Below are 13178 nucleotides of genomic sequence, written 5' to 3'. Positions count from 1 at the left end.
TTCTCTCTATTCCATCTTTCTAAAGAGGTTAGTTCCCTCAAAGAACCATTGCTTTTTCATTAAGAACCAAGCAAGTTCTTAATAATTTATTTGGCAAGACTCTTGGCATCCTTTGGGGCCCATTTATGAGAAGTTTGGGCAAAGGCTTTATATGATTTGGTTATTGGTATTAATTTTACGAGTTTCAGAGTTAAAGTAGAATGGCTTATGTAAGGATACTTGGGAGATGCTAGGAGTCTGATGCTCTCATCCGAATTCTGAATTGCTTGTTCATAGGGATGTCTGCTATATTTGCAGAAGCAAGATTGAACATAGGATTCACCTCCTCTTTGAGTTCACCTTCCCTAGTCAAGTGTGGAGGAAGATTTCAGGTGATTGCCTAGCTGATACTTGTATCAAATGTAGGGATGGGATGTTGGTTTGGATTATTGGTTTGAATGGTGAAGGTTTCTGAATTATTCTCAGTTTTTTAGCTAGGGATGTCTCTATCTATTATCTTTGGTTGGAGAGGAATGCTAGTGTTTGGCAAAGTGAAAGGAATGAGGAAGCACTGATCCACAAGATTAAAAAGGCTGTGAGGTTTAAGTTGGCTGTCTAGCTCAAAGAAAGTCCCCTGTTCTGCTTTGAATAGAAACCTGTGCTGCTTGTAGAGGCTTCCTAACTTTGTTCATGAGGGGCTTAGTTAAAAAAAAAAAAAAGTGTTTTTTTTTTTTTTGGCTGGGAAATAAACATTTTAGGACTGAATCCAAACTTACTAGGCTACATCTTTCCGTAAGGGCATAAGGCATTTAACAAACCTCAAAGGCTGGTTATATATAGACAAATTATCAGCAAACTTTGACAAAATTGACCCCATTTCAAGCTCATTGGCTGCATTATTTGCAGCTCTTCTTGCCGACTAAAATTGGAAGTTCAAACTCTGATTTTAGCACTTTGATATCTTCAATAATAGTTGCAATCTCCCATTCAGGTTCATGGTTTAGTTCTGTCAAAAGCACCTACGCAATATTTCAAATATCCTTCAATAATTGCTTGCTTATAACCTTCCTGTTTTGTAATGAGTATTGCTAGCCTCACTGCCATTGCATCCAGCAACTTTAGGCTTCCCTGCTTGATCCAAGCTTGACCAAGCAACAACAATAACAGTCTTAGTCCCAATCTTTTTGGGGTTGGCTTATAGTCAGTCACATGTATTCTTTTCTTCCATCCTATCATTTTTAAACATTGCATTGCCATTCAATTTAATCTGGTTGTCTGGTGGTTTGCGCCATCTTTCTTACTGTTGGTTTCTGTTTACAATCAGTGTATGTGTTAAACCTTCTGCGTATATTTTAGTCATCTGCATCGCTTTATGTAGAAGGCTGTCCTAGTGTCCCTGCCTTTTGTTAAAGCAAAATTGATTCATCAACTTCCTTAATTAGGAGGTCTACAACTGTCACAACACTTCTTGAGAACTCTTCTTTTTCCAGTATATCGTCAACAAGCTCTACGTGGGGTTCAGTAACATTCACATTATAAATGTCATAGTGGGGTATGGTATTATGACGTCTGAATGGTTAAAGAAAGACTGGTCTTTTTCATAAAATTTGTTTATACTTTACATCTAGAATGTTTGAAGTTAATGCTGTTGAAGGTCTTTTTCATATACTATTATGTTTAAGGTTAATGCCGCTATTTCCTGCTTTAAGTCTGAAGCATTTGTGGGTTTGGTTATCTTATCTTAATCCGCAATTCCAAAGGAGAAATAATAGTTGCTTCCTGTGAAAGAAAGCATAAAAGAGAACTTTTTTGTAGTCCGCTGCTATGGTGATGAGGAAAACTGTACTTTTCTATCAATTTATGGGATATTCTAAACTCATAAAATGGTGTGCACTTGGGCTGAAATTGGGGTCTCCTCTCTGCAAATCACCTTAAAACATGAAATTTCACTCTTAAAAAAAGAAAGAAAAAAAAAAAGAAAGAAAAAAAAGCCCAAAAACAAAAGTTATTGCAACCAAGGAAGACATTCGGCCATGTCAGCTTCTCTGTAGAAAAAATTCTCAGAGAAAACCTTAAAACTGCTAGATCAAATGACAACACAACTAACAAATAGAGACTGGTAAGTAGTGTTAAGCAATAAACCCAACTTATCCAAAGATTTTAGACAAGAAATTAAAAAGAAGCTGGAAAAACCAAAACAAAGTCGAAGGAGCAAACTCTTAAAAAGTAAATATAATATTTCCTGCGAGGCCAAGAATAATTGTATGAACAATCTACTAGTAGTCTCTAGTGGCCTTCCATGCTCTCTCTCTCTCTCTCTCTCTTAATAGTTAATAAGATAGTATTATAGGTATAAGTCCCAAGGCAATTTTGATTTCCCAATTGAATTCAACTCATGACTGTTTGATCGATAACCAAAAAGAGTTGTATATTTTTCAAGGATAAATAAATAAATAAAACTATATGGCTAATTACTATTTTTAGAATAATGTAATTCATGTCGAGAGTCTTGTAACTCAATTAGCAGCTCATGGTGATCTAATGAAAAAGTCCGAGATTCAAACCCCCTCCCTTGATGTTATTGAATAATAAAAAATAGAAACAAAAAATAAAAATAAAAAAAGAAGAAGAAGAAGCAACTTAAAGTTTTTAACTTTTAGGTTTAACCTCATAGGAGTATAGGACACCCAAGTCGTGGGCTCTCTAAGTCTAGGATGTGACAGCAATTAGGAAATGCCAATTTCAATTCACCACATCACTTATCTTTGGTATTTTATAGGAAGGTACCATAAAAATTTAGCTAAATGCCAAGATAACACTTCTTTATATATATATATTTTTTTTTTAAAAAAAAAAAAAATATTTTTTTCAAAATAAATGAATGAGATTTTAGAAGGGTTTATTTTATTTTATTTTTTTTATTATAGAGATTTTATAAAGGTTAATGAATTTAAAACTTACCATCTATTGATACCAATTTATTATGACTTATTGTTAGTTATTTTTTGTTCGTTGGTAGAGACTAAAGTCCTTATATACTTTGAAGTCTAAAGAATGAAAGAAAAAAAAAATTAAGGATTTTTTAGAAGAAAAAATTGAGGTTAAAAAAAAAATATAGTTTATAAAAATTGATGCATGTAAGCTTAACTTAAAAAAATAATAATAAAAAATTAAATAAAACTGTACATAAATAAATCAAAGAAAACCATTTGATTCATAGCTTGTGATGAAGCCGAAAATAGTATCACCAGTGAGTCACACGTTCCTCGTACGATCAAACGGCACCTGCACAACGAAAAGGAAGAACCTAGCAGAGAGTACCGGTGTGGTACCGGCCAAACACCCTCCGAAGGTCAAGTTAGAACTATTCTCACTGCTCTAGAGTGCTAGAGAGGGTAAATTATGCGTACCGTGTTTTATAAGGGTGCTTGGGTTTTTATAGTAGTAGATGGTTGACCTCTCTTCCTTGGAGTAGAAGTCTTTTCCTTATAGGAGTCTTCTTGGGCGTATTTTACGGGATTCTTTCCATATAGGAGTCTTTAGGTTCCTTGAAACGCGGAGAGCAAGTTATTTTACTTATATATGTAAACGGGCAGTTCAATCAACTTGTAGACCCACGCCGTCAGTTTAGGATAACCCCGTCTGCCCAAGTTTACTCCCGTCTGCCTAATTACTCCTGTCAGTCTAATTTTACTTCCGTCAGCTTCAGGATGCCCGGTTACATGTGTGCTCTTCCTTTACTCCCCTGTCAGCCTTGAAGACTTGCTGACGGTACAGTTCCCTCTCGTCAGCTTTGTCAAGCTTGCCCGTCACCCTTATCTAACTAGTTTTATCCTCATCATCTACTAAATTTATATTATGGATATATCCTGCACTGGTAGATTCAGATTCACAGCTTATTATTCTCTCTTTTTTGTAGGTCTGAGGCAAAATGTATCAAAGTCATTGTGAAAGAGATATTAAATAAATTGAGTAATACATTCTCAGCAGATACTGTTGGACTAGTAGGAATAAAAACCCGAGTTGAGAAATTGAAGTCACGCTTAGCTATGGAGTCAAATGATGTTCGCATTATGGGAATTTGGGGGACAGGAGGAATGGGTAAGACAACTCTTGCTAGAGTTGTTTATGGTATGATTTCCAATAAATTTGAAGCTTGTAGTTTTATCGCTAATATTAGGGAAGAATCTAAAAAATGTGGTTTACATAAGATACAACAAATACTTTTGAGGGAACTTTTGAATGATAGAGATTTGAAGGTACACAATGATCATAATGGAGTTCTCATGATAAAAAGTAGGTTACGTAACAAAAAGATCCTTCTTGTTCTTGATGATGTAACTGAATTAGACCAATTGAAGAAGTTAGCTGGGGAGAATTGTTGGTTTGGTTCAGGTAGTAGAGTTATGATAACAACAAGAGATAAGCATTTGTTGGTGTCGCATGAAGTAAAAGAAATATATGAGGCTGAAGTCTTGAATCATGAGGAAGCTCTTCAACTTTTTAGTTTGAAAGCTTTGAAAATGGACCATCCACCTGCAGATTATGGAAACCTATCTCAAGCTTTTGTAAATTATTCTAAGGGTCTTCCTTTGGCCCTTGAAGTTTTGGGTTCTTTCTTGTTCGGAAAAAACATTGATGAATGGAAAAATGGATTGGATAGGCTCAATGAATTTCCTGAAAGAAGAATTCTTGATGTGCTTCAAATAAGTTTTGATGGACTACGATCAACAGAAAAGGAAATTTTCTTAAATATTGCATGTTTTTTTAATCACATGTATCCAGATTTTGTCATAAAAAGACTAGACTATCTTGGGCTTTATCCTAAAATTGGATTAAAGGTTCTCATTGATAAATCTCTAGTTAAATTGCATAATAATCAATTGTGGATGCATGATTTACTACAAGAAATGGGGCGAGATATAGTTCATCAACAGTGCCCTAATGACCCCGGGAAACGTAGTAGATTATGGTTGTTTGAAGATATTGACAATGTGTTGACAAAAAATACGGTAATGGGTTATTGAAAGAAACTAAGCATATATCTTATTTTATTATTCAACATAATTTTTTTTTATAAAGAATGATATGGAGTTTAAATTATATTAGTCTAGTAATAATATAATACATTTTATACTAATCCCTCTTATTCTTATTAATAGGGAACAGAGGCAATTCAAGGCATGGTACTAAAGTTGCATGAACCAAAAAATGTATATTGGAATCCTGAAGCCTTTTCAAAGATGCAAGATCTAAAATTGCTTGAAATTTGTGGTGTTTAACTTATGCATGGTCTCAGACATCTTCCTAATAGTTTAAAAATTCTTGATTGGAGAGGGTACCCTTCAAAATCGTTGACATCAAGTTTCCAATCAAAGGTAATTTAGGTACCCTTATACTACTTTTTTTATAATAAGCTTGTTTGTAGAAGCTAATTATTTTACTCTTTTTTCTTTTTCTTTTTCCTTTTTGGCTTTTAACAGAGTTTTGAGAATTTGAAATTCATTGAGCTAAGTGAATCTCAAAAACTTATTGAAGCCCCAGACATCATTAAAGTCCCAAATCTTGAGAGTTTGGTTCTTGAAGGTTGTATAAATTTACCTAAGATTCACCCATCAATTGGAATTCATAAAAAGCTTATCATTCTTAATTTACAAGGATGCAAGAATCTCACAAGTCTTCCAAGCAAGTTTGAAATGGAGTGTCTTACGGACCTTAATCTTCATGGTTGCTAAAAAATAACAAGAATTCCAGAATTTGGGAGAAACATGAAACATTTACAAAGTCTTCTATCGAGTGCTACTGCAATTACAGCACTACCTAAGTCAATTGAGCATTTGACTGACCTTGTTAGTTTGAATCTAAGTGAGAGCAAAAATCTTGTGTGTTTACCTCATACAATTTTTAATTTTAAGTTTATTAGATTCATCATTCTTGCGAGATGCTCAAAACTAGATAGACTGCCAGAGAACCTAGGGAATGCCGAAAGTCTACAGCGGTTGGATTTGAGAGGAACTGCTATAAGATAGGTCCCTTCTTCCATTGGTCTCTTAAAAAAACTTAAATGGCTATCTATCTGTGGATGTAAGGGGTTATCATCATCTAATAAATTGTGGTATGAGGTCCTCCCGTTTTATTCAATGCCAACAAGTCCTCATCCCATGGACTTGCTATTCTCTTCTCTATCTCTATCACCTGCATCTTGTTTGACCGAATTGGATTTAAGTGGCTGCAATCTCAAGGCAATCTCCAATGATATTGGTTCCTTATTCTCTTTATATGGGTTGGAACTAAGTGGAAATGATTTTGTTTGCCTTCCGGAAAGCATCATTCGACTTTCGAAATTGAAACGGATGAGGTTGAATAATTGCACAAGTCTTCGATCATTGCCAAAGCTTCCATTGAATATTGCCGAAGTTGAGGCAGAAGGTTGTATCTCACTGGAAATGTTAGCAGATCCATTAAAACAAAGTGATTCATTGGAGCCATCTCTCTATCTTCATAATTGCTTTAAATTGGCTGACAATCAAAGCTGCATAGACTGGTTTATCTCAGGGATAAAAAAGTCCCTCAAGCTCTCTTCCTCTCTCCCTCTCTCATTCCTAGAAAAGAAATATAACATTGTTATTCCCGGAAGTGAAATTCCTGAGTGGTTTAGCCACCAAAGAGTGGGGAATGAAGTGAAAATAAAACTACCTTCTCATTTGTATAAGAAGGTGGGAATTGCTATTTGCGCTGCGTTTAGTACGCATTATGTTGTTCCAGATCTAATCTACTCTCTTCCCTGTTCATTGACAGTCAAAGGAAAAACACTGCTTGCTAGTAGCTGTTCCTTAATTGATAAGGTTTTATCAGATCACCTTTGGCTAGGCTATGTGACTCCTCAATTCTTAGACGAGAACTTTAATAAATTATTGTCGGAAGGTGATGCGAATGGATTCAGTCAGATTAGAATTGAATTTGAAACCTATGACTCAATCTGGGAGGTAAAAAAATGCGGGTTGCGTGTGATTTACAAGAAAGACATAGAAGATCTTGACCAAACAATGGTCCAGTGTAGCAACAGCAGCATCACTCCTTATGGGGACTTGGATGTTTTCCATCATAATTTCAACAATTCGGCAATGGTAGTGGAATGTCACAAAGTCAAGCGCAGTCATGATGATTGTGACGGGGCTGGAGCCAGTGGAGAAGGAAGCTCTAATGACATACCAAACCCAAAAAGGATTAAAAGGCACACAGAAACCCATGGTAACTCTGATTGTGAGGAGTCAAGTGAGTACAAGGAATGTGATGAAGAGTTAAGCGACTGTGATGCTTAATCAACGTTTCAGTAAGTCACTATCTTTCCTCTGTTGGTTTATGCATTTTCTTTTTCTTTTAGTGTTCAGTTTTTAAGGGATTGCCCACCACATGTTTGACTAGAGTTGTCAATGAGACTCCTAGCTATTTGACAACAAAGAATGGCAAGAAAATGCTTCTGTTGGTGTTTTAAAAGCAGAAGAAATAATGTGATTAAAGTGAGTAAACATCAAAACTAGAAGTTTTTGCTGCCAAATCTCATCTTAAAAAGTCATCTTTTTCCTTTGCATTTTCTTAGCTAGACTTTTTCTTTACTTTTCTTTTCTTTTTCCCTATTCTATTTTTTCCTCCCCAGACATTTAGGAGCTTAACAGAATATATATAATGTCAAGTTCGACTGGAAAGGGTGCTATAGCCTATCACATGCATTGCCTCCTTCATCTATAATATAATTACCTCATTGATCTATGATATTAATACTTCAAAACTCATTTTATAATTGCTCTTTACTTATGGAAGTATTTGACATATGATTATTGTTCTTTGGCTCTTGATGTTCTTGAAATTTTCCAGGCCCATTTCAAATCATGACCAAGGCCAACCACCCATGCCCATTTCACATGTTCATATTTATAGTAATCAGACCCATGCAGGCAAGCAAGTATTTAACAAGATTGAAAATGGGATAAGGTAGTATGCTTAGATTTGTAAACCTTGCTTTACTTGTTATTTTTGTTTTGATGCATTACGCCTACAATTATATACCTTTATAGTAAATTGATAATATACCTTTATAGACATCCAAGTATGTACATATGGTTCCAATTTTTTTGCATGTCAACAAAGGGGTGTCTTATGAAACTGTTTAGGCTCTGTTAATGTTGTGGCAGATGTGCTAGTCAAAGATACTTTTAGCCCAGATGGATGTGCAGGGTAACTAACAATTCAAAAAACAAACAAAAGCCTAAACAGCCAAGATAAGCAAATCTAGACCTTTAGAGAGGGTTCAACTGCAACCGATCCTATTGGAGGAGAGCTGCAAGGATAGGGGATGGAAATAGTGGGGATCCAATTTCTTTTTTTAAAATAGAGAATGTGCATGTTCATAGCTGCTTGTGAGCAGTCAAGTGAGTGATTAGTGACCTGAGATTTTTTCATTGGAAGGAATTTTGCGATGTGACCCAGAAGGTTAATCAACTTTTTTCTCTCTATCACCAGTAAGTCACCATCCTTCTTAATTTGAGTTTTGTTGATTGATGCATCATCACTTTTTGGGTTAATTTTAACTGCAAAATAGTTTCTTGCTAGCTGTACCTTAGTTAATTATTGGGACTTATTCAAACTCCCATCTGGCTTGTTTCCTTAATCAAAAAACACGAAGCAATACTCCTAGCTAATTTAATATGCATATAAAAAACATGGTCTTATGAAATAAACAATGATTAGGGTCATCTTGGTTTAGTGATTGTGTTACTTGTTTGTGCTGGTTGCCCCCTCGATGTTGGATTATTGGACTATTTCATGAGGTGAAACTGTCACATGGCTAAGAGACAAAAAGATAAGTGCAGTCTTTTGTATGCTTTTTACTCTCTCATCATTGTTATAAAAAATTTCAAGGTGCAAAAACAATATATGCATGCCACTACAAACATTACAATCAAAATTAATTTTATCTCGATACATATTATATATGTGAAGTCATGCATAGATCGCAATCAGAATGATTAGTCTAGCTAGGGGTAGCATCTAGCTGCCTCCCTAGTTGAAAGTCCTCTAGAGTTGTGTACTAACCTTCAATCAAAGATAATGCTTTTTTTTTTTTTTTTTCTGTTTAAGAGAATAGCTGAGTTTTTTGTTCTAGTTCTTGTTCCTTTTATTTTTGTTTTGCTCTAAAAAATCTTATTATTTTAAAGTATGACAACAATTATATAACTTTTCCCCACCCCACTTGCTATATAGCTAAGATAGTCAGGATTCCAATTCTAAAATGTACAAACTTTAAAATCAAATGTAGTTATAAAATTTAAAATCTTCAGCAATGAGGAACTTGATAATAACTTTTATGAGGAATTAATTTGGATATTTAAAATTTCTGTAAAGAACAAATCATTAAAACAAGTTCTTGATTCATCCAAATATCAACATTACTGACAATTGATCGCTTCAGAATAATTAAGTCTTCCTAGAGGTTGTGTTTAGCTTCCTCCCTTGTTGATGGTTTTTTAGGGTTGCTAACTAACCTGAAACCAAAGCAGATGCTCTTTTTCTGATTAAGAGAATAACTGCTTTTTCTATTCTTTTCTTTTTATTTTTTGCTTTTGCTTTTCTCTGAATTTTTTATTATTTAAAAGTAGGACAACAATCATAAAGTTACTAAAATGATTTTTATTAGCAAGTTTGAGGACATTGTTATTGCAATTCTCATAATGCAACAAACTTTAGAATCAAATCATGGTTAGTGATTGTTCAAAATTTTCAACCATGAGGAGCTTGATCATAACTTACCTTAATGGGGAATTAATTTTGATATGCAAAATTTATTCAATGACCAAATCATTACCATGTTCTCAATATATCCAAATATTGTCATGTTGTTGACAATTAATCAGCAGTAATATTCTTGGTGAACTGCTTAAACTATCAGCGTTGGGAACCTAAGCTTGTAACTATATGTTAATAGATTTTCCATCACCAACTAATTGAGATGCTCTCACAGGAGACAATCTTCAAAGTTAAAAGCATTTAGTCCAATTTTATGTGTCACCAAAACAATGTTTTGAATGACTGCATATTACTCAATTGTTAGATCTGTCTTGTCAGATCTGTGATTTACCATAAGAGAAGTGTGTTTGGATCTATTATTAAATGGCCTTAGCCATCTGATGCCTTTATTTTACAATGTTGGGAAACTATCAAAGACTTCATCTTCGCATGTAATGCTTGTGAAGAAGAATTGGTGAGACCTTTATAATATTTGAATTTCATTTTTAAAGTGTCATATCTTTCTTCCTTTGATTTCTTTTTTAGATAATTCTTTCGTTCATTCTTTCTTCTCCTTCCTCTTTTAACTCCAGAGATTTAGGAGTTTAATAGGTGCCCTGTGACTTATTTTCTCTATTGTGCTTTCTTACATATATAATTTAGTAGACAGGTATGACCACATGTAAGTGCCCCGTTACTTTTTAATAGTAATAGTTTAAAATTCTTTTCATACGTAGTACTGCTCTTTAATTGTTTAAGCTTTTACCAAATGAATTTTTCGCTATTTCCTCTTGATGTTCTTGAAGTTTTCTAACTTTAATACCTTTAACTCTGAATGAAATTATTGACTGAAATTTGCACTTACCCATTTCAGATCGTGACCAGGGCAAAACTGTTCATGCTCATTTCACAGGATAAAACAAAGCAGAAGACTTATCTCCATGGGTAACTTAGCTTGGTTACCCTATCAAAGTGACTCAACTAGAATTAGAATCAAAGGATAACAGAAGTTAAACCTGAGCGTACGACAAACTTAGCCATAAATTACTAACCTAATTCTCTGGTGCATATTCAATTCGGCAAGCAACTGTGCAGAAAAGGTTGAAAAATACAGAAGGTATCCTGCTTTGATTGGTAAGCCCTGCTCTAGATGTATCTTTGTTTTTGGCTTGGTTTTGTCTTTTTAGTCTGATGTTTGTATTTTGTAGTGGAAAGATCCTACAGTTTTATTTTGATGTGTTTTGTCCAGAATTTAAGTTTAGTCATGTATGTGTGTGTCAATGTTTTTCAGTAGTACAAAAAATATATTTTTCTAGGTTATAAGAACCATACTTTGGCTTGAAAACAGGACCTGAATAGAGAGCTGTACTCACCAGAAGTGGCTGCTCAAATTTTAGCTATCTCTATCTCAAGCTGTGGAGTTACTGATAAGCTGCTATGGCCTTATACAACACAACATAGTGAGTGAAACCAAGTGTCTTATGCAATGAGGAAGACAACTTGGATCATTTATTCCTGAAGCACAGTCTTGCTTGGACTGTATAACCTCAACACAGTGATATTTGAGGGTGCAAAAAAGTGTACTTATCAGCTAATGCTCAGTAAAGCTTTGTTTTGTAGGTATGCACAAGCCTATGATGCACAACATGTTGATTAGAGTAACTACTGGAGAGTACCAAGGCGAGTGTGTCCAGTCGTGGAGGGATGGCAAGTGTTGCTGACAGTTGAGGGGCACTGGCAGAGCAGATGCAAATGGGGTTGTTTTGCCTATGAAGCTAAATCATGGGCTGGCAGATAATTTTTCAGGCTGTTCCAGTAATGCCGTATGCAAACGAGCGGAAGCTTACTGTTTGAGAAGCATATTTTCCAGGTTTGTTTTGGTTAGTGGAAGATTGGAGAACCTGTGGAAAAGAAGAAGGTTCCTTGGCAACTTGCTATGTTGATTGAAGAACACAAGTGCAAGGAAGTTGGAGAACAGTGGTGTACATTTGCTATGCATGGGAGTCACTAATGAGGCTAGAGCCCTGGTTACTCTTGCTTCTAACTCTTTTATGAACATTTTTTGGGCTTGTAACTCTATCACTGGAGAGTTAACTTTAGCAGTCTAGATAATATATAGCCAATTTGTTTCAATAGTGGGACTTTAGAGTTACTTTCAGCAAAATTGTTCATGTTTAGTTGATATTCATCACATGTTAATAGATAGTCAAAATTGCCAATGAGCTGGGTAGCTCAAATTGTATTTTCGTCCCTCCAAATTATGTACCAAAAAGTAATCATGAGGCTCAAAGGTAATTTACGCACCTGACACATTTTTTATTTTTTTATTTTTAAGTTCCATTAAACTGTTAGGTTTTGTTGAATCTTTTTTTTTTTTTTTTAATAGTTATTTCAGAGGTTAAAATCCATCCAATTAAGCAAGCCTCTAAAACTTACGGAAACCCGTGTCTTCACTCAAGTCCCAGTCCTTGAGAAATTGGTTCTTGAAGATTGTTAAAATTTATCCAGGTTGCACCCATCAATTAAAGTTCATAACAAGCTAACTCTTCTTAGTCTAAAAGGCTGTAAAAACTTAAAAACTCTTCCAAACAAGTTGGAAATGGAGTCTCTTGAAACTCTTATTCTTTCTGGATACTCTAAAATTAAAAAGAATCCAGAATTTGTGGAAAAGATGCAATGTGTATAGAAAGTTTACTTGGATGGAATTGCTATTACAAAACAACCCACATCAATTGGGCATTTGACCGGCCTCGCTTTATTGAATGTAAGAGATTGCAATAGTCTTGCATGTCTACCAAGCACACTCTTTAATTTAAAGTTGCTTAAAGACATAAATATTTCTAGATGCTCAAAACTTAACAGACTGCCTAAGAATGTGGGGAACGCTGAAAGTATAGAGAAGTTGGATGTGAGTAGAACTGCTATAAGAGATGTGCCTTCTTCCATTAGCCATTTAACTAGCCTTGCTTTATTGAGTATAAGAGATTGCAAAAGTCTTACGTGTCTAGCAAGCACACTTTTTAATTTGAAGTTGCTTAATGAAGTGTATATTTCTGGATGTTCAAAACTTGAGAGACTACCTGAGAATGTGGGGAACGCTGAAAGTGTAGAGGAGCTGGATGTGAGTGGAACTGCTACAAGAGAGGTGCCTTCTTCCATTGGCCTCTTCAGAAATCTTAAAGTGCTATCTTTTTGTGGATGTAAGGGGTTATCATCATTTCAATCAACATCTTGGTATGATCTCCTCCCTTTTTCTACAAGGCCAAAAAGTCTAGATTCAGTGGGATTGTCCCCTCTATCAGGTTTGTGTTCTTTGACCAATTTGAATCTAAGTAATTGCAATCTCAAGGCAATCCCCGATGATATTGGTTGCTTATTCTCTTTAAAAGATATAGAGTTAAGGGGAAATAGTTTTG

The 13178-nt window shown here is 34.9% G+C and overlaps 1 protein-coding gene across 10 annotated transcripts; it reads left to right on the top strand.

The window, feature by feature from the left end:
- Positions 1-3580: 3580 nt before the first annotated feature.
- On the top strand, positions 3581-12058 carry LOC115979281 (TMV resistance protein N-like). 10 transcript variants are annotated; one of them, XM_031101278.1, is made up of 8 exons: positions 3581-3750; positions 3899-4991; positions 5142-5357; positions 5463-6695; positions 6778-7312; positions 7855-8498; positions 10637-10896; positions 11111-12058. In XM_031101278.1, the coding sequence occupies exons 2-3, from the start codon at positions 4029-4031 to the stop codon at positions 5259-5261; spliced, it is 1083 nt and encodes a 360-aa protein (XP_030957138.1). In that variant the 5' UTR covers positions 3581-3750; positions 3899-4028; the 3' UTR covers positions 5262-5357; positions 5463-6695; positions 6778-7312; positions 7855-8498; positions 10637-10896; positions 11111-12058. The 10 variants fall into 10 exon arrangements, with proteins under 10 accessions (XP_030957138.1, XP_030957137.1, XP_030957132.1 ...); XM_031101277.1 differs by having other exon boundaries at positions 5463-7312; XM_031101272.1 differs by lacking the exons at positions 3581-3750; positions 3899-4991 and having other exon boundaries at positions 5271-5357; positions 5463-7312; positions 7855-7971; positions 8446-8498.
- The last annotated feature ends 1120 nt before the right edge of the window (positions 12059-13178 follow it).

The sequence above is a fragment of the Quercus lobata genome, chromosome 3, assembly GCF_001633185.2.
Source record: "Quercus lobata isolate SW786 chromosome 3, ValleyOak3.0 Primary Assembly, whole genome shotgun sequence".
Classification (NCBI taxonomy): Eukaryota; Viridiplantae; Streptophyta; class Magnoliopsida; order Fagales; family Fagaceae; genus Quercus; species Quercus lobata.
This window is presented reverse-complemented; position numbering and strand designations above follow the sequence as displayed.